This window comes from Pan troglodytes, chromosome 6 (assembly GCF_028858775.2).
Source record: "Pan troglodytes isolate AG18354 chromosome 6, NHGRI_mPanTro3-v2.0_pri, whole genome shotgun sequence".
In the NCBI taxonomy this organism is placed as follows: domain Eukaryota; kingdom Metazoa; phylum Chordata; class Mammalia; order Primates; family Hominidae; genus Pan; species Pan troglodytes.
The window spans coordinates 129,413,493-129,436,783 of NC_072404.2; the positions used below are offsets into that span (position 1 = coordinate 129,413,493).

Below are 23,291 nucleotides of genomic sequence, written 5' to 3' on the forward strand. Positions count from 1 at the left end.
TAGAACAGTACGTCTTTTTTATGGTTTTAAAATTATATGCCATTAATATTATCCAGTGACTATTTTCAACATATTATTGGACTCATGCAAAGAAGAAAGTAATCAAATCAATCACGTATTTTATAATCTTAATTTTATACTTAGCTTTTCCTGTGCAAAGTTAAATAATCCTACTTGCTACAGTTTCTCATCATAACACAAGTAAGTCCTACGCACCTTTAACCATACTTTTCCCTTCATTGGCCTTCTTAATTAGATGTTTTAAGTAAAATGGACAAAACTGAGGTTGAACTTCACTTAGCTAAGAAGACTGGTCTAAATCATGCCCCGAAATAACATGGTTTGCTAATTTCATAAAATTAATAGTGCTAGTTAGAAAAAGTTGAGTGATGTAAAAAAGAGAAAATAAAGGTAGTTTGCCTTTAGTTCCACTTAGGTTTGGGAATATGGTATTAAAAAGGCCAAATAGAATCCAAATGCATATTAATTTAACAGTTAATGAGCAGAGGACAGAATAGGGGAAAAAATCTTCAGAAAGACTATCAGTGCATTCTGGTACTTTCTACCATTCTCCAAACTTTAATTTGTGAGGACGCTTTTCATCACACTTTTAAATTAGCCTAGATTCTATAAATTTTTCTTTTTCATTAATTTTGCCTGCAAGGTATACAGCGGCCAAATATTTCATGTAACAATTTTATATTATCAATTCACATATAATAAAAGGAAAATAATGTTTTAAATCCACCACACACAGACACATATCCCTCATGATTTAGCAAAAAAGTTTGCAAATGCTGTTAGCAATAGATCAGTCTAAAATCGTTAAAGTGTGGCAAAATAGTGCTTTCATTATTAAAAATTATATTAAAATGCAAACAGAACATATATGAAAAATACAGGCATGTTACTATCCTCAAACACATAGGTAGATGCAGCATCAATATAAGTAGCATAAAGCTAGAAACAACATTACCATCCATTCAATCAATAAATATATATTGATTGTTTACTAAGTACTCTCCTAGGTCATGAGAGCACATATTAATGAAAAAAAACAGTTCCTGTAACTGAAAAGCTTGCCTTCCAACAGAGATGCAGACATGAACAGACGATTTCTAAAACCGTGTGCTATAACAGAGGCTCCCAAAATGTGGTCTGCAGACCAGTGGCATCAGCATCTCTTGGGAACTTAGACATGCAGATTCCATTTGTTTCACAGACCCACTGAATCAGAATATTTCCAGGTGATTTGGATAAAGTTTTAGAACCACTATACTACAAATTGAGGTATCCATAGTGAATAAAATCTATGACTAGAGATACTGTTGCTTAGGGAATCTTTAATGGTGTTACAAAGGAAGTGTCAAGTATCTCAGTAAATGATGTTCCTTTTTTAGTTCCTTTTCTGGCAGGATGAGACTGCCTGACAATGAAGTGTTAAAAGATCTTTTGGACGGGTGCGATGGCTCACGCCTGTAATCCCAGCACTTAGGGAGGCCGAGGTAGGCAGATCTCCTGAGGTTGGGAGTTTGAGACTAGCCTGACAAACATGGAGAAACCCCGTCTCTACTAAAAATACAAATTTAGCTGGGTGTGATGGCACATGCCTGTAATCACAGCTACTCAGGAGGCCTTAGGAGAATCTCTTGAACCCGGGAGGCGGAGGTTGTGGTGAGCTGAGATGCCGCCTTTGCACTCCAGCCTGGGTAACAAGAGCAAAACTCCATCTCAAAAAACAAAACAAAACAAAACAACTTTCATCTTCCCAGGACACAGAAGAAGTAACCATGTATGGTAACTAAGAACCCTGAATGATCAGTAAATAGAGATGTGACAATGGAGGGAGGCAGCACATGCAGGCAATCACTTTGCAGAGTATATCACACAACAAGGTGAGGCACACAGAAGATGACCCTGTAATCCTGGCTAAATGTTCCACCTTTTCAAGAAGAAACTGGAGACCAACACCACTATCCAGCTTATTCTTGTGTAGTCAAAAAATTGGCCTTGTTCAGTGAGTGGTCTGGTATTTGTCCTTGGCTTCTGGAAGATAATCTATATCATATTTGATAGAAGTGTCTTTGTTTAAAAGAGGAATTGGCCCCAGTGGATCTTAGGGTGAGACCAGCCATACCAAATAGTCTTAGGGTAGGGACTAGCAATGGGGTCTCTAGGTCACACAATGTCAGTCAACCTGGAGGCTGAGGTCAACTATATGTGTTGATCAATCATGCCTATGTAATGAAGCCCAATACAAACTCTAAATACTAAAAGTTCATGTGCACGTCCCTGTTTAGAAATACTCCATTCATACTGTCACACATCAATGCCAGGAAACTCCATGGGGAGAGAACTATGACACTTCATATTTGGAACCTTCCTGGACTTTGCCCTGTGTTTCTCTTCATTTTGCTCACTTTAATCTATATCCTTATTCTGTAATAGACCACAAAGAAGAGTATATTCAATTTCGGTGAGTTTTGTGTGTTATACTAGCAAATTGTCAACACCCTAGGTAGTTTGGGGAACCTCTGCAAAACTGCAATTGGTATCAGAATTGAGGGCAATATTGGAGACAGCGACTTCTAACTCTACAGTGTGCCCTAGCTTCTTGCAGTTGGTTTCTGTGAAGTGGGATTTACTGGAACAACCCTGACTCATTGAATCATGTGGTTTGGTAAGAAGGATGAGAGGGTGCAGAGAATGAATCTTTGATTTTGCAATGGCCCAGAGTCATACGGTATAAAACTACAGCTGTGCAATGATCTGGAGGTATTTTAAAGGTTACAAATAGAATTTAGAACTCCCAGGAAGGTGGTTCACTAGATGCATAAGGAAATGCAAATTAACAAGAAATTAGTGAAATATACAATGCCTTGGTCATTGTTGTCTGTAATAGCTAAAATGAAAATAAGGAAAAATGGAGCAGATCTTAATGCTGGAACAAGTGTGGATTCCAGTTAGCTCAAGCTATAGCCACTGGCCTCAGGGACCCAACCTATAGGTAAAATGAAAGTGAAAGTAAAAGGAACTTTGGCGGTGGACCCTGATGCTGGGACCAGCGTGGAATCAAACCATTCCCAGCAACAGCCACGAGACTTAGAGCTGCTTTCAAGGGGGGAAAAATGTGCAGAAACAGCAGATAGTGAAGGTTAGGCTGACTCACAAGAATAGAGAATGACAAAGTGGAGAGTCCAGGAACTCATCCCAGCATTGTGGAAATCTCTAAATGTTACAGTAAGTAACAGTCAGGCTTGAGCAGGGCAGAAGAGGGCCCTCCCCCACCCACCCACCACAAATGTCAGGCGACCATCAGGTGATGGTTCAGCAGTTGTCACACTGCCTCTCTAAAAATGATAACTAGTAGTTGGGGCCCAGGGAGTGATAATTTCCTCATGGCCCACAGTTGTCACACTAAAATGATAATTGGTCACAGGGACCAGGAAAAGGCAATTTCCCAATACATAAAAACACTTAAAATTGGCAGTCAGCAGTTTCCAATAAAATATCAGGAATTGCGCGAATGAGCTGGAGCATGTGTATTAAGAGACAAAGTGGTGGAGTGTGACCTTCTGTGGGCAGTCCGCCAGAAAAGGGAAGAAAGCCTCAGGTGAGCATGCCAACAGCTTCCTAAACACACTGAGCATGCTCACTTCCCTTGCACAAGGAGGGCGCCACGAATGCACGCAGTTCACCCAAAGGAAAGAATGAAGGGAAAGGGGCGCAAGATGCCAGAAGTAGACCGCATATAAAGTCCTAGGATCAAGGTTAAACAGGGCACTTGACCTCCAAAGTGCCCGCTTGGATCTCTTCCAAGTATACTTTCCTTTCTTTCCTGCTCTAAAGTTTTTAAATAAATTTCCACTCCTGCTCTGAAACTTGCCTCGGTCTCTTTTTCCGCCTTATGCCATTCAGCCAAATTCTTTCTTCTGAGGAAGCAAGAGTTGAGTTTGCTGCAGATCCATACAGATTCACCACTGGTAACTTGGGTATTCCCTGCCCCTAACATATTTGGTGCCATGACTCAGATTGTTCCCTGGTGTTAAGAGGTCTCTATGCCTCACCTTCTTTGGCTGGAGGTGTCCAACTCCCATACGCAGTTTTCATCTCCCCTTTCTGTCTCTCCTGCTTACCAACCAACCTCCAGAACAATTCTTTTTGGCCATAAGTGACTCTGCTATCCTCTCCCTGCCAAGCCTCCATCACTGATTTCTCAGCTCACACTGATGGATGGCTCACAGGAGTGGGAAGGACATTAGGGTCCACACTGAGTAGATCTGAGGCACTGATGGCCCTCCTGGACAGGAAGCTCACAAGAGTGGCGAGGCTAAGGCCTAAAACCATGCAATGTCTGGGGCTTCCTGTGCTTTTTTCAACTAAAATAGGCTCTTTTCCAAAAACCTAAGCCACCAGCTCTCCTGTTTTCTCTGTGTGTGTTCTGAAATTGTCTTGCGCACCTGCTGGACAGTGCACCTCAGAGGCAAGTCTGCCTAACCTAAATATATCCCCTCTAGGATATAAACATTCAAATGTTGATGGAATTAAGGTGAAAGGTTACGTGGAAATTGGAATATCTAAACAGGCTTTATGTGAAGTTTTCGTATCTCCTTTACCTGAATCTATTATGGTAATGGATAATGTATTTTAATGAAGAATGTTTCTAATATCTAGTATTATAAAACAGAAGGCATGTAAACCCACCTTTCTGCCAATATTGATTGGACATGCTAAATAAGAATCAATGAAGTTACCTAAACCCACACATTTGTTAATTTAAAACAGTTTAGAGTATCTAGATTACCAAAAAAAAAAAAAAAAAGATTATGGACAAATGGTCTGTTACAATAGCTATGTGTGGAGCATGGCCTGGGACTTGGCAAAAGCCTGTAAGCACTATCCAGAGACAACCACTGGGATTTGGAACCACAAAATACCCATTTGAGAGACAATTACTAGCATGCTATTGGATATTAATTGAAAATGCCCCTATGACTGAAGGACATAAAATAATCCTGAAATCTGAACCACCCATAATGTCTTAAGTAATCTTAAATAAACGCTCTAATGGGAAGGGCATTGTCCAGAAAAATGCCATAATAAATTGGCAAAGAACTGTTTGTTTTATAAGAGGCAGTTCCAAGGTGAATGTATAGCATTTTGTTTGTAAGGCTACCAATCTGATCAAAGAAGGTGTGATGGGTAATTTTATCGTCAACATGGTAGGCTGTGGTGCCTAGTTGTTTGGCAGAACACTAGCCTACACGTTGCTGTGAGGGTATTTTATAGATGTGATTAATACCCATGATCAATTGACCTTAAGTGGTTTACCCACCACAACATGGGTGGGCCTTGTCCAATCAGCTGAAGGTCTTCATGACAAAAACCTGAGGTTTTCTGGATAAGAAGAAATTCTGTGTTAAGACTACAACATAAACTCTTGCCTGAGTTTCCATTCTGCTGGCCTTTTCTGTGGATTTCATACTTGCCAGGCTTCACAATAACACCATATCACTTGAAATTTCCTTCTTACCTGATGGAGTAGTCCCAGGACCAGGGCTGCAACTGTGGGTACAGGAAGCAGAGATGATCCTTAAGGAAACTGGAATGGTACTTGTTAACACTTATGTCAGAATTACTAGGGCTTAATGGGGTGAACTGTGTATTCATCTCAATTGGCAAAATTGTGGTTGATAATAAATGTGCTTATATTGCCTAGTGGTTGAGGTAACTGATCAGTTCTGTACCTATGTAACCCTACTCTAAATTACTAGAAACAAACTGAGTGGGAGGAATTTGCTAGACTAGTATTGCTGACGGCAATCTGGACCAGCACCTTGGCAGAGCCTAATATCCCTTCCAAAAGTAGAAAAGTTTAGCTATATATGTAGAGAAGGAAGAATTGTAGCTAAGGGCAAGGAAATTAATAAATGGGTCATACAATGACAAAAATCCAGTATTGCATTAACATCTTGAAAGAGGCCCAGAGCAAGAGATGATATTTTGAGAAATGAATTTTTTTATTTAAGCTGCTCAGCCCATGGTATTTCTGTTATGGTAACCCAAATGGACTAAGACAGAAATTGGTTCCAAGAAGGTGGGTGGGGGCGGGGGGGGTGGTGGTGCAGGGTACTATGACAAATACCTAAAAATGTAAAAGCAGATTTGAAGTTAGGTAATGCATAGAGGCTAAAAGAGTTTTGAGGTGCATGCAAGAAAAAACCTAACTGCCATGAATGAAATTTTGAAAGCCAATTTGATGAGACCTCAGATGGCAATGAAGAACACATTATTGGAAACTGGAGCAAAGGCAATCCCTGTTCTGAAGTAATAAACAACTTGCCTGAATTGTGTTCATGTTCTACTGTTTTATAGACTGTGTCAAGGAATTGTGTTTGCATTCTAGTGTTTGTGTAGTGTAGGCAGAACTTGCAAGCAACAAAATTGGATATCTAGCTGAAGAGATTCTAAGCAAACTGTTGAAGGTATGGCTTGGCTTCTTCAGACTGCTTATAGTAAAATTCGAGAAGTGAAAATGACTTAAGGATGTAACTGTTAAGCAAAGAGGAAGCAGAACTTATAATTGTGGAAAATTCTCAGCCTATCCACATTGCAAAAACATGAGAAAGAATGTTTTGAAGAGAACATTAAGGGTGTGCTCAACTGACTGTTTGATAATATGATAAGTATAGATGCAAACTATGGACTGAATCAACCATCTCAACAAAAGCCAGCAACAGTGATAGGAGACTATACCAGAAGAAACACTGCCAAGCTGGGTCTAAAGAAAATAGGGAAGTGGGACAAATTTAAGAATACTGTGAGACTTCTCAGACCCTACAGGACCAGGTCATTGAACTAGGCAGCTGCTGCTATGGTTTGAATGTGTCCCTTACGAAATTCATCTACTGAAACTTAATGGCCAATGTGACAATATTAACAGGCGGTGCCTTTAAGAGGTGATTAGATCATAAGGGCTCTTCTTTCATTGATGGAATTAAAGCCTTTATAATAGAGGCTTAACAATGTGTTCAGCCTTCTTTTCCCCTTTTGTCTTTTCCACCATGTGAGGACACAGTGTTCCTCCCCTCCAGAGGATGCAGCATCAAGATGCCATCTTGGAAGGAGAGACTGGGACCCTCACCAGACACCAAACCTGCCAGTGCCTTGATCTTGGACTTTCCATCCACCATAACTGGGATAAATAATTTTTTGGCCTTTATAAATTACCCAGTTTCTGGTATTTTGTTAAAGCAGCACACACCAAGACTGCCACAGAGATGCACTATTCTTCAAGCCAAGAGAGGAAAGACCTCCGAGATGATTTGGAAATTATCAGGGCTGCCACTCCCACCACAGGCTCAGAGTGCACAGGCCCAGGAAGCAAGGCTGCCTCCACCTCAATTTCAAAGACAGAATCAATGCTCACTGGAGCCTGGTGGTTTGACATCCCCACTCATCCCAACAGAGAGCTGTGGCATGAGCAGGGCCACTGCAGAAAGCCACAATGTGGGCAGTGACCCCAGTGAACTGTGGGAGTGATGCTGCTAGCCCTGAGTGTCTACAAGGCAGGACCTCTGCTGCTGTGGTCCTGGAGCACAAAGCGTGAGGCCAAAGAGGATTCTCCTTGAGACTTAAGATCACATGCAGTTTATCTTGCTAGGTTTTGGATTTGCTTGGGACTTATCGTCTCTTCCTTCTTTCCCATTTCTCCCTTTTGGAATGGGAATGTCTATCCTATGCTTGCCCCATCATTGTATTTTGGAAGAAAGTATCTTGTTTGGTTTTACAGATTCACACCTAGAGTAGAATTTTACCTCAGGATGAACCATACCTTGAGTATAACTCGTATCTGATTTAGATGATTTTCAGATGAATCTTTGGACTTGAGACTTTAGAAGTGATGCTGTAATGAGTTGACTTTGAGGCTAGTTGGGATGGAATGGATGTATATTTCATGTGAGAAGAACATGAATTTGGGGAAGTCAGGAGTAGAATGCAATGGACTGAATGTTTGTGTTGTCCCAAAATTTATTTATTGAAAACCTAACCCCAGTGAAGTGGTATTAGGAGTTGGGGCCTTTTGGAGGTGATGAGATCATGAGGGTGGAGCCCTCATGAATGGGGTTAGTGCCCTTATAAAAGGGACCCAGATAGCTCTCTCCCCCTCTTTCCATCAAGTGTGGACACAGTGAATAGACAGCTGTCAAGGAACCAAGGAAGTGGGTTCACCAAACACTGAATCTATCAGTGTCTTGATCTTGAATTTCCTAGCCTTCAGAACTGTCAGTTATAAATGTTCTTTGTTTAAGCCACCAATCTATAGTATTTCATCAAAGCAGCTCAAACAAACAAAGACACTAACCATCAGCTAATTTCTATGCCTAAATATTTCTATACATGTTTATCATAAGATACAAATAACAGTAAAGCAAGGGAAAAAACTATGGAAAATTATGTAGTTTTTTGTAGGCTTTGTAAAATGGGTTAGTTTTTTCTTTAAGTCTATCCCTACCTCGATAATGGATCCTCCAATGTGAGTCATATTTATACTGATACTATTGCTTTATCTGTAATAAATGCTATATTAAATATAAATTCTCAAACATGATTATTTTGTTATAAAATATCTTGGCCAAAGGCCACAGGATTACTTATGTTGTAAAGAATTTAGATTTGCCCAAAGAGAAGTCTGGCCTTTGCTTCTGGTTTCTGGGAAGTAAACTGTATCAATCCCAATAGGACTATCCTTGTTTGAGTGGGGACTGGCCTTACTGGATCTTAGAGTAGGACCAGCCACACCCAGTGGTCCTAGGGTGAGAGCTAGCTATGCCAGAAAGACCAGCAATATAACTTAGGGTAGGGCCCTTGGATCATATAGTTATCAGTCAACGTGGAGGCTGAGATCAATCATGTGGGAAATCAACTAATCAATCCTGCCTACCTAGTGAAGTTGCAGTGAATGCCAAACCTTGAATGAGCTTCTTTGGTTGGCAATACTCCATGCATATTATCACACATCAAGGCTGGGATAGTAACACATCCCGATTTCACAGAGAAAAGGCAATGGAAGCTTCATGTTTGCAACTCTACTGGATGCTGCCCTTTGCACCTCTTCTTTTGGTTAATTTTAATCTGTTTTCCTTTCGTGTAATAAACTCTGTGAGTATAACAGTTTTCATTGGTTGGGCATGGTGGCTCACACCTCTAATCCCAGTGCTTTGGAAGGCTGAAGATTGCTTGAGCCCAGGAGCTTAATGCTGCAGTGAACTATGATGACACCACTGAACCCCAGCCGGGGTGAAAGAATAATACCCCATCATTTTAAAAAAATAATTTTCAGTCAGTTCTGTGAATCCTTCTAGTGGAATATCAAACCTGAGGGTGGTTTTGGGAATACCCTCAGCTTGCAATTGCTGTCAGAAATGAAGGTAATCTTGGGGACTGTGCCTTCTAAGTATATAGTTGGCCTTAACTCTTTAGAATCTTTATAGGTTTTTCTTGGAGGGGGTGGTTCCAAGATGGTCGAATAGGAACAGCTCCAGTCTACAGCTCCCAGCGTGAGCAATGCAGAAGACAGATGATTTCTGCATTTCCAACTGAGGTACTGGGTTCATCTCACTGGGGAGTGTCAGACAGTGGGTGCAGGACAGTGGTGCAGTGCACCAAGCTTGAGCCAAAGCAGGGTGAGGCATCGCCTCACCCGGGAAGCACAAGGGGTCAGGGAATTCCCTTTTCTAGCCAAGGAAAGGGGTGACAGATGGCACCTGGAAAATCGGGTCATTCCCACCCTAATACTGCGCTTTTCCGACGGTCTTAGCAAATGGCACACCAGGAGATTATGTGCTGCGCCTGTCGGAGGGTCCTATGCCCACGGAGCCTTGCTCATTGCTAGCACAGCAGTCTGAGATCAAACTGCAAGGCAGCAGTGAGGCTGGGGGAGGGGTATCCGCCATTGCTGAGGCTTGAGTAGGTAAAGAAAGCAGACGGGAAGCTCGAACTGGGTGGAGCCCACTGCAGCTCAAGGAGGCCTGCCTGCCTCTGTAGACTCCACCTCTGGGGGCAGGGCATAGTCAAACAAAAGGCAGCAGAAACCTCTGCAGACTTAAATGTCCCTGTCTGACAGATTGGAAGACAGTAGTGGTTCTCCCAGCATGCAGCTTGAGATGTGAGAACGGACAGATTACCTCCTCAAGTGGGTCCCTGACCCCCAAGTAGCCTAACTGGGAGGCACCCCCCAGTAGGGGCAGACCGACACCTTACACGGCCGGGTACCACTCTGAGACAAAACTTCCAGAGGAACGATAAGGCAGCAACATTTGCTGTTCACCAATATTCGCAGTTCTGCAGCCTCTGCTGCTGATACCCAGGCAAACAGGGTCTAGAGTGGACCTCCGGCAAACTCCAACAGACCTGCAGCTGAGGGTCCTGAGTGTTAGAAAGAAAACTAACAAACAGAAAGGACATCCACACCAAAACCCCATCTGTCCGTCACCATCATCAAAGACCAAAGGTAGATAAAACCACAAAGATGGGGAAAAAACAGAGCAGAAAAACTGAAAATTCTAAAAATCAGAGCACCTCTCCTCCTCCAAAGGAATGCAGCTCCTCACCAGCAATGGAACAAAGCTGGATGGAGAATGACTTTGATGAATTGAGAGAAGAAGGCTTCAGATGATCAAACTTCTCTGAGCTAAAGGAGGAAATTCGAATCCACGGCAAAGAAGTTAAAAACCTTGAAAACAGATTAGACGAATGGCTAACTAGAATAACCAATGCAAAGAAGTCCTTAAAGGACCTGATGGAGCTGAAAACCACAGCACAAGAACTACATGACGAAAGCACAAGCCTCAGTAGCCGATTCGATCAACTGGAAGAAAGGGTATCAGTGATAGAAGATCAAATCAATTAAATGAAAAGAGAAGAGAAGTTTAGAGAAAAAAGAATAAAAAGAAACAAACAAAGCCTCCAAGAAATATGGGACTATGTGAAAATACCAAATCTGCATCTGATTGGTGTACCTGAAAGTGACACGGAGAATGGAAACAAGTTGGAAAACACTCTGCAGGATATTATCCAGGAGAACTTCCCCAATCTAGCAAGGCAGGCCAACATTCAAATTCAGGAAATACAGAGAACACCACAAAGATAATCCTCGAGAACAGCAACTCCAAGACACATAACTGTCAGATTCACCAAAGTTGAAACGAAGGAAAAAATGTTAAGGGCAGCCAGACAGAAAGGTCGGGTTACCAACAAAGGGAAGCCCATCAGATTAACAGCTGACCTCTCGGCAGAAACTCTACAAGCCAGAAGAGAGTGGGGGCCAATATTCAACATTCTTAAACAAAAGAATTTTCAACCCAGAATTTCATATCCAGCCAAACTAAGCTTCATAAGTGAAGGAGAAATAAAATCCTTTACAGACAAGCAAATGCTGAGAGATTTTGTCACCACCAGGCCTGCCTTACAAGAGCTCCTGAAGGAAGCACTAAACATGGAAAGGAACAACCGGTACCAGCCACTGCAAAAACATGCCAAATCGTAAAGACCATCAAGGCTAGGAAGAAACTGCATTAAGTAACGAGCAAAATAATCAGCTAACATCATAATGACAGCATCGAATTCACACATAACAATATTAACCTTAAATGTAAATGGGCTAAATGCTCCAATTAAAAGACACAGACTGGCAAATTGGATAAAGAGTCAAGACCCATCAGTGTGCTGTATTCAAGAGACCCATCTCACATGCAGAGACACACATAGGCTCAAAATAAAGGGATGGAGGAAGATCTACCAAGCAAATGGAAAACAAAAAAAGGCAGGGGTTGCAATCCTAGTCTCTGATAAAACAGACTTTAAACCAACAAAGATCAAAAGGGACAAAGAAGGCCATTTCATAATGGTAAAGGGATCAATTCAACAAGAAGAGCTAACTATCCTAAATATATATGCACCCAATACAGGAGGACCCAGATTCATAAGGCAAGTCCTTAGAGACCTATAAAAAGACTTAGAATCCCACACAATAATAATGGGAGACTTTAGCACCCCACTGTCAACATTAGACAGATCAACAAGATGAAAGTTAACAAGGATACCTAGGAATTGAACTCAGCTCGGCACCAAGCAGACCTAATAGACATCTACAGAACTCTCCACCCCAAATCAACAGAATGTACATTCTTCTCAGGACCACACCACACTTATTCCAAAACTGACCACATAGTTGGAAGTAAAGCACTCCTTAGCAAATGTAAAAGAACAGAAACTATAACAAACTGTCTCTCAGACCACAGTGCAATCAAACTAGAACTCAGGATTAAGAAACTCACTCAAAACTGCTCAACTACATGGAAACTAACCAACCTGCTCCTGAATGACTACTGGGTACATAATGAAATGAAGGCAGAAATAAAGATGTTCTTTGAAACCAATGAAAACAAAGACACAACATACCAGAATCTCTGGGACACATTTAAAGCAGTGTGTGGAGGGAAATTTATAGCACTGAATGCCCAAAAGAGAAAGCAGGAAAGATCTAAAATTGACACCCTAACACCACAATTAAAAGAACTAGAGAAGCAAGAGCAAACACATTCAAAAGCTAGCAGAAAGCAAGAAATAACTAAGATCAGAGGAGAACTGAAGGAGATAGAGACAGAAAAATCCCTTCAAAAAATCAGTGAATCCAGGAGTTGGTTTTTTGAAAAGATCAACAAAATTGATATACCGCTAGCAAGACTAATAAGGAAGAAAAGAGAGAAGAATCAAGTAGATACAATAAAAATGATAAAGAGGATATCACCACTGATACCACAGAAATACAAACTAACATCAGAGAATACTATAAACACCTCTATGCAAATAAACTGGAAAACTTAGAAGAAATGGATAAATTCCTCGACACATACACCCTCCCAAGACTAAACCAGGAAGAATTTGAATCTCTGAATAGACCAATAACAGGCTCTGAAATTGAAGCAATAATTAATAGCTTACCAACCAAGAAACGTCCAGGACCAGATGGAGTCACAGCCGAATTCTACCAGAGGTACAAGGAAAAACTGGTACCATTCCTTCTGAAACTATTCCAATCAATAGAAAAAGAGGGAATCTTCCCTAACTCATTTTATGAGGCCAGCATCATCCTGATACCAAAGCCTGGCAGACACACAACAAAAAAAGAGAATTTTAGACCAATATCCCTGATGAACATCAATGCAAAAATCCTCAATAAAATACTGGCAAACCGAATCCAGCAGCACATCAAAAAGCTTATCCACCATGATCAAGTGGGCTTCATCCCTGGGAATGCAAGGCTGGTTCAACATACGCAAATCAATAAACGTAATCTAGCATATAAACAGAACCAATGACAAAAACCACATGATTATCTCAATAGATGCAGAAAAGGCCTTTGACAAAATTCAACAGCCCTTCATGCTAAAAACTCTCAATAAATTAGGTATTGATGGGACGTATCTCAAAAGAATAAGAGCTATCTATGACAAACCCACAGCCAATATCATACTGAATGGGCAAAAACTGGAAGCATTCCCTTTGAAAACTGGCACAAGACAGGGATGCCCTCTCTCACCACTCCTATTCAACATAGTGTTGGAAGTTCTGGCCAGGGCAATCAGGCAGGAGAAAGAAATAAAGGGTATTCAATTAGGAAAAGAGGAAGTCAAATTGTCCCTGTTTACAGATGACATGATTGTGTATCTAGAAAACCCCATTGTCTCAGCCCCAAATCTCCTTAAGCTGATAAGCAACTTCAGCAAAGTCTCAGGATACAGAATCAATGTGCAGAAATCACAAGCATTCTTATACACCAATAACAGACAAACCGAGAGCCAAATCATGAGTGAACTCTCATTCACAATTGCTTCAAAGAGAATAAAATACCTAGGAATCCAACTTACAAGGGATGTGAAGGACCTCTTCAAGGAGAACTACAAACCACTGCTCAATGAAATAAAAGAAGATACAAACAAATGGAAGAACATTCCATGCTCATGGGTAGGAAGAATCAATACCATGAAAATGGCCATACTGCCCAAGGTAATTTATAGATTCAATGCCATCCCTATCAAGCTACCAATGACTTTCTTCACAGAATTGGAAAACACTACTTTAAAGTTCACATGGTACCAAAAAAGAGCCCACATTGCCAAGTCAATCCTAAGCCAAAAGAACAAAGCTGGAGGCATCACGCTACCTGACTTCAAACTATACTACAAGGCTACAGTAACCAAAACAGCATGGCACTGGTAGCAAAACAGAGATATAGACTAATGGAACAGAACAAAGCCCTCAGAAATAATACCACACATCTACAACTATCTGATCTTTGACAAACCTGACAAAAACAAAAAATGGGGAAAGGATTCCCTATTTAATAAATGGTGCTGGGAAAACTGGTTAGTCATATGTAGAAAGCTGAAACTGGACCCCTTCCTTACACCTTATACAAAAATTAATTCAAGATGGATTAAAGACTTAAATGTTAGACCTAAAACCATAAAAATCCTAGAAGAAATCCTAGACAATCCCATTCAGGACATAGGTATGGGCAAGGACTTCATGTCTAAAACACCAAAAGCAATGGCAACAAAAGACAAAATTGACAAATGGGATCTAATTAAACTAAAGAGCTTCTGCACAGCAAAAGAAACTACCATCAGAGTGAACAGGCAACCTACAGAACGGGAGAAAATTTTTGCAATCTACTCTTCTGACAAAGGGCTAATATCCAGAATCTACAAAAAACTCAAACAAATTTACAAGAAAAAAACAAACAACCCCATCGAAAGGTGGGCAAAGTATGTGAATAGACACTTCTCAGACATTTATGCAGCCAAAAGACACATAAAAAAATGCTCATCATCACTGGCCATCAGAGAAATGCAAATCAAAACCACAATGAGATACCATCTCACACCAGTCAGAATGGCAATCATTAAAAAGTCAGGAAACAACAGGTGCTGGAGAGGATGTGGAGAAAAAGGAACACTTTTACACTGTTGGTGGGACTGTAAACTAGTTCAACCATTGTGGAAGTCCGTGTGGCGATTCCTCAGGGATCTAGAACTAGAAATACCATTTGACCCAGCCATCCCATTACTGGGTATATACCCAAAGGTCTATAAATCATGCTGCCATAAAGACACATGCACATGTATGTTTATTGTGGCACTATTCACAATAGCAAAGACTTCGAACCAACCCAAATGTCCAACAATGATAGACTGGATTAAGAAAATGTGGCACATATACACCATGGAATACTATGCAGCCATAAAAAATGATGAGTTCATGTGCTTTGTAGGGACATCGATGAAGCTGGAAACTATCATTCTCAGCAAACTATTGCAAGGACAAAAAACCAAACACCACATGTTCTCACTCATAGGTGAGAATTGAACTATGAGAACACTTGGACGCAGGAAGGGGAACATCACATCCTGGGGCCTGTTGAGGGGTGGGGGAGGGGGGAATGATAGCATTAGGAGATATACCTAATGTAAATGACGAGTTAATGGGTGCAGCACACCAACATGGCACATGTATACATATGTAACAAACCTGCACATTCTGCACATGTACCCTAAAACTTAAAGTATAATAAAAAAGAATATTTATAGGTTTTTCTTGTTATTTATGAATGTATAAATGTTTACAATTTTTAAATGTATGCAATTCTCATATCGCCACATCGTGGATATAATGAAAAAGTATTTTCATTATATTTATAAAACCCAAAGTGAAAGATCCCACATAGACATTATAGAGTGGTATCTGGACTACATGGACCTTACTTAAAAAGGGGCATAGAGATTTTGTTGCCTTAGAGTGGACAAGGCAGTCTCTCTTAAAGCAAAATTTTGTCTGAGCATACTCCACACCAGTATAGTGAATAATAAAAACCAGAGAGTTCACAAGACGTGCAGCTATGCCTAAGGATACTTCACTGTATGTTTTCCAGGGTTATGACATTTATCTGTCTTTGTGTGTGTGTGTCTGTGTGTGTGTGTATTCAAATCTGGGTCCCTTTTATAAGGGCACCTCTACACCAGATATGCTGAATGTGGAGTCCTAAGATCTATTTTTAATAAGTAGCTACAACACATTACTGCAGTGATGGCAATTCTTGGCAAGACTCGGGCAAATCTCTTAAGTTTTCTTTGACTTGGTTAATTGGAAAATAACAAATTCTAGGAAGTGCAAGGCAGTAAGGAAAATAAAAGTCTAGGGGGATCAATGAAAGGAGTGAGCAGACAAGGGGAAAACTAGACTGAAGGAGTATGCAGTAGACATAATGGGCTTTTGTGCTAAGCAGAAGATTTTAGGTTTCATTCTGCAGTTTTGACAAGCAATTGAAGAATTTTGAATATGATAGTGTTTTTTAACCCAATATCTTTAGCTTTTAAGATGCATTCTACAAATCAGTGTCTTATCTAGAACACATTTCTTTTCAACCAAAAAATATGGGTTAAATGAATGAATGTTGTTTCCCAAAACTCAAGGCTTGTTTCATTACCAGAAGATGAAAGGCTAATTATGTGACTACAAAGGTATTTGATTTCCTTAATGATAATCACTTCATCTTTCCTTCTCTAAGGTGAAAAAGAAAATAAAAGATTTTTTTTTCATTCTAATGGACTCAGGATAATATATCAGAGTCCCAATTTCAACAATTTAAAGAGAAACTTTAAAAATCAATGCTAATGAAACAAGACGTAAAAGAAAAAATACATATAAAAAAAGCATATTTGAATCACAGTTTTTTGAGGTATCAGTCCATAAAATGAGGGAAATGTATTAGATTGTCTTTAAGTCTCCTCTGGCTCTTTAATTGTTTCTGTAAATTCTACCCTAGCAAAAAAAAGTGAGAATATGTTCTTGGAATTCATTAATAATTTAATAAAAAGTAAACAATCAGCAGAAGCTAAAATTCACTGGGTTATTATATGTTAATTTATACATAATTTCTCTGGAGAGTTGCTTTTGCTTTTTTATATTTCTTCTAAGCCAGTTTTCAAACCTTCCTGCAGAGGTGCTTCAGTGGCAGAGCAGAATGAGTGGATCCCTGAAACCTCGGTAAGACATATGTATATTCGGTGATTAATAATTTATCTTAAGATAGGAGGATAAGTTCAAGAGCTCTGTCTTAAAGAATAGTGACTACAGCTAATGTATTGTATTCTTGAAAATTGTTAAGAAATAAGAATTTAACTTCTGGAAGAAAGTTTTCTCACCACAAAAAAAAAAAGCAGGTAAGGTAATGTGTATGCTAATTAGCTCCATTTCACAATGTTCAAAACAACATATTTTACATGATAAATATACACAATTTGTATTTGTTAATTAAAAACAAATAATATTTATCTTAACAATTCATTAGAATTTGACATTCTATATCATAGAATAATTAGTTGTAATATTTCAACTATGAGACAATAAAATCGAGATTTCTGGAAAAGGTGTTCTTTTACTCCTACACTTTCAGACACCCCTCCACTCCCATGCCCAAACACATAGTGCATGCACATACACAGACACACCCACAGACACGCCCACAGTGACTTCTGACTCTAAGGTTACTTGTTTTTCAATCTGTTCAGACTTGCTCCTTGATAGTGCGCTTGGCCTAAATGCCTCTGCTAAAGTGGCTTTGCCCTCCTGTTACTCTAACTATGGTAAGGCTTTTCTCATCTATCCATTAACTTGCTTTTGTAATTATATCATCACACTTCTTTTCTTTGCCTGCAAGGCTCTGGACACTGATTCCCATCTGTATGGAAAGAGCCCCCATTTTTCCCTTAACACACAGCCCAGATCCTTTATTCTTTTTTTTCTTCACCATACACCCTCACTCCCTCTCACCCTTTTTCTCACTCTTATTGTCTATTCTGTTATCACAGTTCCGTTTTGCGTGACAGTGTCCCATAAAATTCATTGGGTTTAAATCCTTTTATGATACCTCCTTCTAGTGCTTTCACTGCCTAAACTGTGTGACGGTTTTGTTTTAGGTTTGTTTCACATTTTCACTGGATTCAAAGTCTAGTAAATTTTTCACATTGTTTTTCTGGTATTCTGTTTTTCAACCCATTTGAATTATCTGATTAGTGAACAAATTTTATTTAATTAAACCTTTCTAAATCCATCTGGCATGTGCCTTTGATGGAATAAAAGTAAACAGTGCTAGATATTAGAACACAAGAAACCATTTGCTTGTGATGGAAATAATGATAAAGTGGGAGATCCATTCTATATTTAAATGTTATGTTTTCTCGGGTTTTCTAAATTACATTTTTCATGTCTCCAACATAAAAAAGAGTTCTCTGATATTACCTATGTTTGCATTGACTTGGCTTCTTTAGGGTGTTTGGTTGGTTGCTCATTATTTGTTAATATTTTTATGTGAATGGTGGCATGCGCTTGCAGTCCCAGCTACTCGGGAGGCTGAGACAGAAGAATGGCGTGAACCCACGGGGCCGAGGTTGCAGTGAGCCGAGATCGCACCACTGCACTCCAGCCTGGGCGACAGAGCAAGACTCCATCTTAAATAAATAAATAAATAAATAAATAAATAAATAAATGCACAGAACTGGTATTTACCCTCAAGGTAGGGATAATTTTTATTGTGTTTTTCTTTCTTTCTTTTTATTGTTTCTTGGGTTTTTGTATGTGTGTGACCCAGGACAAATAAGTTCCCTGAGCCGTAGTTTTCTCATCTGCAAATGACAAATAATATCTATTTCACAGATATTTTGGGAGAATGAAATCAAAGGCACTGTGCAAAGCACCAAGTTTACTGGTATTCAATCATTGTTCATTTATTTCTGCCTTCTTTTTCAATGATTTTTTTCAATGTATCAAATTTAGATTCTGTTAATACACCTTTAGCACTATCTTCAAATGACTTTCACAGATAGTTTCATGATTATGTCCATTAATATTTATCCTTTTAAGTGACTGAAAAAGAGAAAAACACAAGATTTAAAATTAATTTTGAAGATAACAGGGATTTTTTTACACACATAGCTATCAAAGGCCCAGATGTGCAACATATGAGTTGATGAAAATGTACACAGGAAGTTGTGATAAAAGCTTTTCGTTTTAGTCTATCATATCCTAAATTCAAGGTTACTCTTATACAGCTGGTATATATTAAATATAACATTTCGAGTTATAACAAAAATGGCTGACTTAAAAAGGATGGAAAATTTGAACAGAACATTAGGAATATTTCCTCCTGGGACATGGTAAAGTTAGGAGAGAAGCTATATGTTTCTAGGGCATCTCTTCAATATGGACAAGATATCAAAATCCAAGAAAAATATTTAGGGGATTATATTTTGCTCTAAGTATTGACTTTTATTTATCTATAGTCTCTTTTAGAACACACACACAAGGGGGACATCTCAAAATGCACACACACAATAAAATAAAAATTATATCACATATACCTCTATGAGTGCCACTGGAAGAATGTTTGAAATGGCAGAAGAAGAAACTTCAAATAAGAAAGAAATATGAATTAATAAAAAGAGATGAAGGAAAAGTATTGTGGCAAATGCTACTAGTTCCAAATCCATCATCATTTCCCTCTAATATCTCTGCTAAGAGAACCCTACTTTGTCTGTCTTGACAATGGACTTGGCTCCAAGTGATGAAACATGATCATTTCAAGGAAGCCAATCTTAGAATTTTGCCCCCATTCCCAGCTACTCCTGAGGCATAATTCAGGGCAATGAGACATGAAAGAAAGTCTGTTGGGGAGCTTTGGCAGAGATTTTCTTTCTTATAAAATGGCACGGAAGTGAACATGCTAAAACTGCCCCATCCCCCTGTTACTTGCAGTGAGCAGGTACATAATGCCTGGAGCTTTTGGAACCATCTTGCAAGCATAAGGTCCCAAATATAAGAATCAATACACCAAGGATAGTGGAATTAAAAAATAAAAAATATCCAGTGCATTAACAACATATTTAAGCCACTAGGCCAACCCTGAAACCGTATCATCAGGTTTTTTTTTAAGGCACAATAATTATTTTTATGGCTTAAATCACTGTTAGTCAACTATTCTATTGCTTAACACAAAATAATTATTAAAGAACACAAGAGTTTTCTGGTTTTGTTTTGGGGTTTGTTATTATAGCTATTGTTGCTGCTGCTTTTTGTTTTGCGTTTAACAAATAATATGAGAACAGTTGACTGAAAAATGAAAAATTCAGATAGTCCTAACATCCCCAAATTGTAAGCAGCCCAAACAGTCATCAATAAGTGAATAGTTAAAGACATTATAGTATATCTGTACAATGGAATACTACTTGGGAATAAAAAGGAATGAACTAATGATATGAACAACACAAATAAGTCTCAAAATTGTTACGTTAGTGAAAGATGCCAGACACAAAAGATGATAGGAGCCAATTTGTATGAAGCTCTAAAACAGGTAAAACTAACCTGTGGTAGAATAAATCAAAAGAATGGTTTCCTTTGTATGGTTGTGTGATGGACTGGAAAACAAAGTGCTCTTTCTAGGGTGATATAAAAGTTAAATCTCTTGATGGAAGTAGGGGTTTCATGAATGTATGCATTTGTCAGAACTCACTGAACTTTGTACTTAATATTCTGCAACCCATTTATGTAAATTGTATTTCAATAAAAGTGGTGAAGGAAAAAGCATACAATAACAAGAAGAACTATTTTTTGTTTAATCTGGTAGAGATAAGAGCTGGTTAAAAAAAGTGTTGTGTAGGATACAATGTGGAGGAAAGAGCACAATCTGCTGTATGTCAACAGGACTAAGAATTTATGTTACACATATCCTTTACATAGGATGTCCACTTTAGTGAATTTGTACTAAAAGAAAAAAATACAAGTGTGTCTGTGTGTGTGTGTGTATATATATATGTATATATATTTATATAAAGATTTTCTATCAGTAAATGATAGGTGAGACTTTGAATAAAGAGCGCTCCCTTGGCTCAAAATTATAGCAGTGAGAAATAAAATGGAAAACCAGAAACTCTGGACTCAATAACAAGATAAAAATCTCCCTGGAACAGAAATACAAAGCAGCTTGTAAGGCTGAAACATACCTGCTGTTATAAGCAGTGGTTACCAGAAGTATAGCTCCTGTAGAAAAAACGGGACAGAATATGTTCCAAAAGGAAGGAGGACCAAAGTCAACCTCACCGAAGGAGACAGAAAAAATATTACTGGTTTCACATACTGCCTGAGACTAGCTCATAGCAGACGTAGGGAGGTGGTGGGATCAGGATGCAGGTACAGTCAACACAAAGTTGTTAAATACATCGGCGTGAGAATAAAGAGAGTTAAAGGAGACTGAGGGAAAAACAACAACAAACCGGCAACATAGAAAATCTCTCTTCCTCAAGATGATCCCGCAAGCCAAAATTCCAAATCACTGGTAGAAATCTAATGTTAAAATACTCTCAAAACTACAGGTATCTAAGATCTACAATGAACTTTGCTACAATTACCCCAATAACTTTCAGGTAATAAGGTAAAAACTTTTCAAAATATTTAAAGTGATGATAGAATTACTGAACATAACAAAATATTATCAAATATGCAATTATATAATCAGTGTAACTCAAATTTTCTTGTTAATCCACACCACACACACAATTCTTTGTGGTGGGGATAAAGGGCCTTAACCTTAACATCTTAACGTCCAGGTAGGTGTTGGCAATGGCCTATTAGTAGCCTTCTAGTTAGGATGCTTGCTTTATTCCCAGTGGCTGCCTAGACCACGAATTAGCAAATCTGATCTAGCGCTTGTTTTTGTACAGTCCACAGATAGTTTTACATTTTTAAATGTTAGTGACAAAAATCTAAAGAATATAACATTTCATGACATATAAAAAGTATAAGAATTCAAATTATGGCGCTCATAAATAAAGTTGTATTAGAACATAGCACTCTCAATAGTCTAAATATTTTACTATGGCTCTTTTTATGAAGAGTTGAATAGTTGTGACATAGAGCATATGACCTGCAAAGCTAAAATATTTATGATCTGGCTATTTACAGAAAAAGCTTGCTGATTCCTGGCCTACACCATCACTAAGGAATAGGTTTAAATCAAGAGCTCTTATCAGCTTAAGGTCTTGAATCTCCTGCTAAACACTTTACCTTCCAGTGTTAGGAGAGCAGAGAGACAGTATGCATCCCTGCAGTGGAAGCAAATGTCATTGAAATGTGGAAGCCTAGAGTTATTATTTGGGAACCCTTATATGTGGGTCCTAGATATGATTATTCTAGCTTCTGCTGAATATTCTATAATTGTCCTATGATTTCACTGGTTTTGTTACTTCCCCAACAGCTGGTTGTAAATTTTATACATAGATAAATTAAGTAGCCCTAATATGTCAGTTTTAGATATGATTCGTGCACATATGGCTCTGATTCCTCCACCTGTCTGGCTATAGTTTTACATACATGCAAATTACATTATCATCATGTGTTGAACCACCTGATTGCAATATAGTCCCCTTCACAGGACACAGGATTTGAACTGATAAAGGGATGAGGCCAGAATTGGACATCAGAATCATAAACACACTACTGGAAGTCAACAACAGCAAAACAAAATTTGAAAATGAATGCACCTCAGATAAAATTAATATCTTGGAAAAACTGGATAAAGACTCTAAAATAGGTATGTTTTGGATTGCTCATAGACAAAAATCAAGGCAAACTATACATTAAAAGAACAACATGTATAAAATAGAATCAGGCACAAATTTTTAAAAATAAGAGGTAGGTGTAAAAAAGAACTATAAGAAAAGCTTGAAATAAAAAATACAGTCATTGAAATATAGAGATCTAATTTTTGAGACAAACTCTAGACCAAAACAGATCATAACAATAACATAAATTAATGAATTGAAGATACTGCTGAGAAACTAAGGTAAAATATAGCCTAGAGATATAGAAAGAGAGAAAATATGAAGGAACAATTAAGAAAGACGGGCGATAGACCAACGATCTCCATCACACATCGCATAAGAATTTTGGAAGTAGAGCAGTGAAGGACACCACAAGGAAGTGTTACTTGAAGATATAATAACAGAACTTCCTAGAAATAAAAACACAAGTTCGCCTATCTAAAATAAATATAAAATTCTAAAGGGTACAAAAATAAAAATGATATTAACTCCTAAGGAACAATAGACTGACAGCAACATTTTTTCATCACTAAAAATAGATACTAGAATAGTGCATCATTATAAAAATAATAAAAT

The 23,291-nt window shown here is 38.6% G+C and overlaps 1 protein-coding gene across 1 annotated transcript in view; it reads right to left on the reverse strand.

Moving 5' to 3' along the window:
- The window catches only part of PPP1R3A (protein phosphatase 1 regulatory subunit 3A), a 198,272-nt gene that overhangs the window by 167,544 nt on the left and 7,437 nt on the right, over window positions 1-23,291 (reverse strand). Inside the window, exon 2 of the mRNA XM_063815538.1 lies at window positions 5,534-5,565. Coding sequence (XP_063671608.1) covers window positions 5,534-5,565 — 32 coding nt within the window. The remainder of the gene's footprint in view (window positions 1-5,533; window positions 5,566-23,291) is intronic.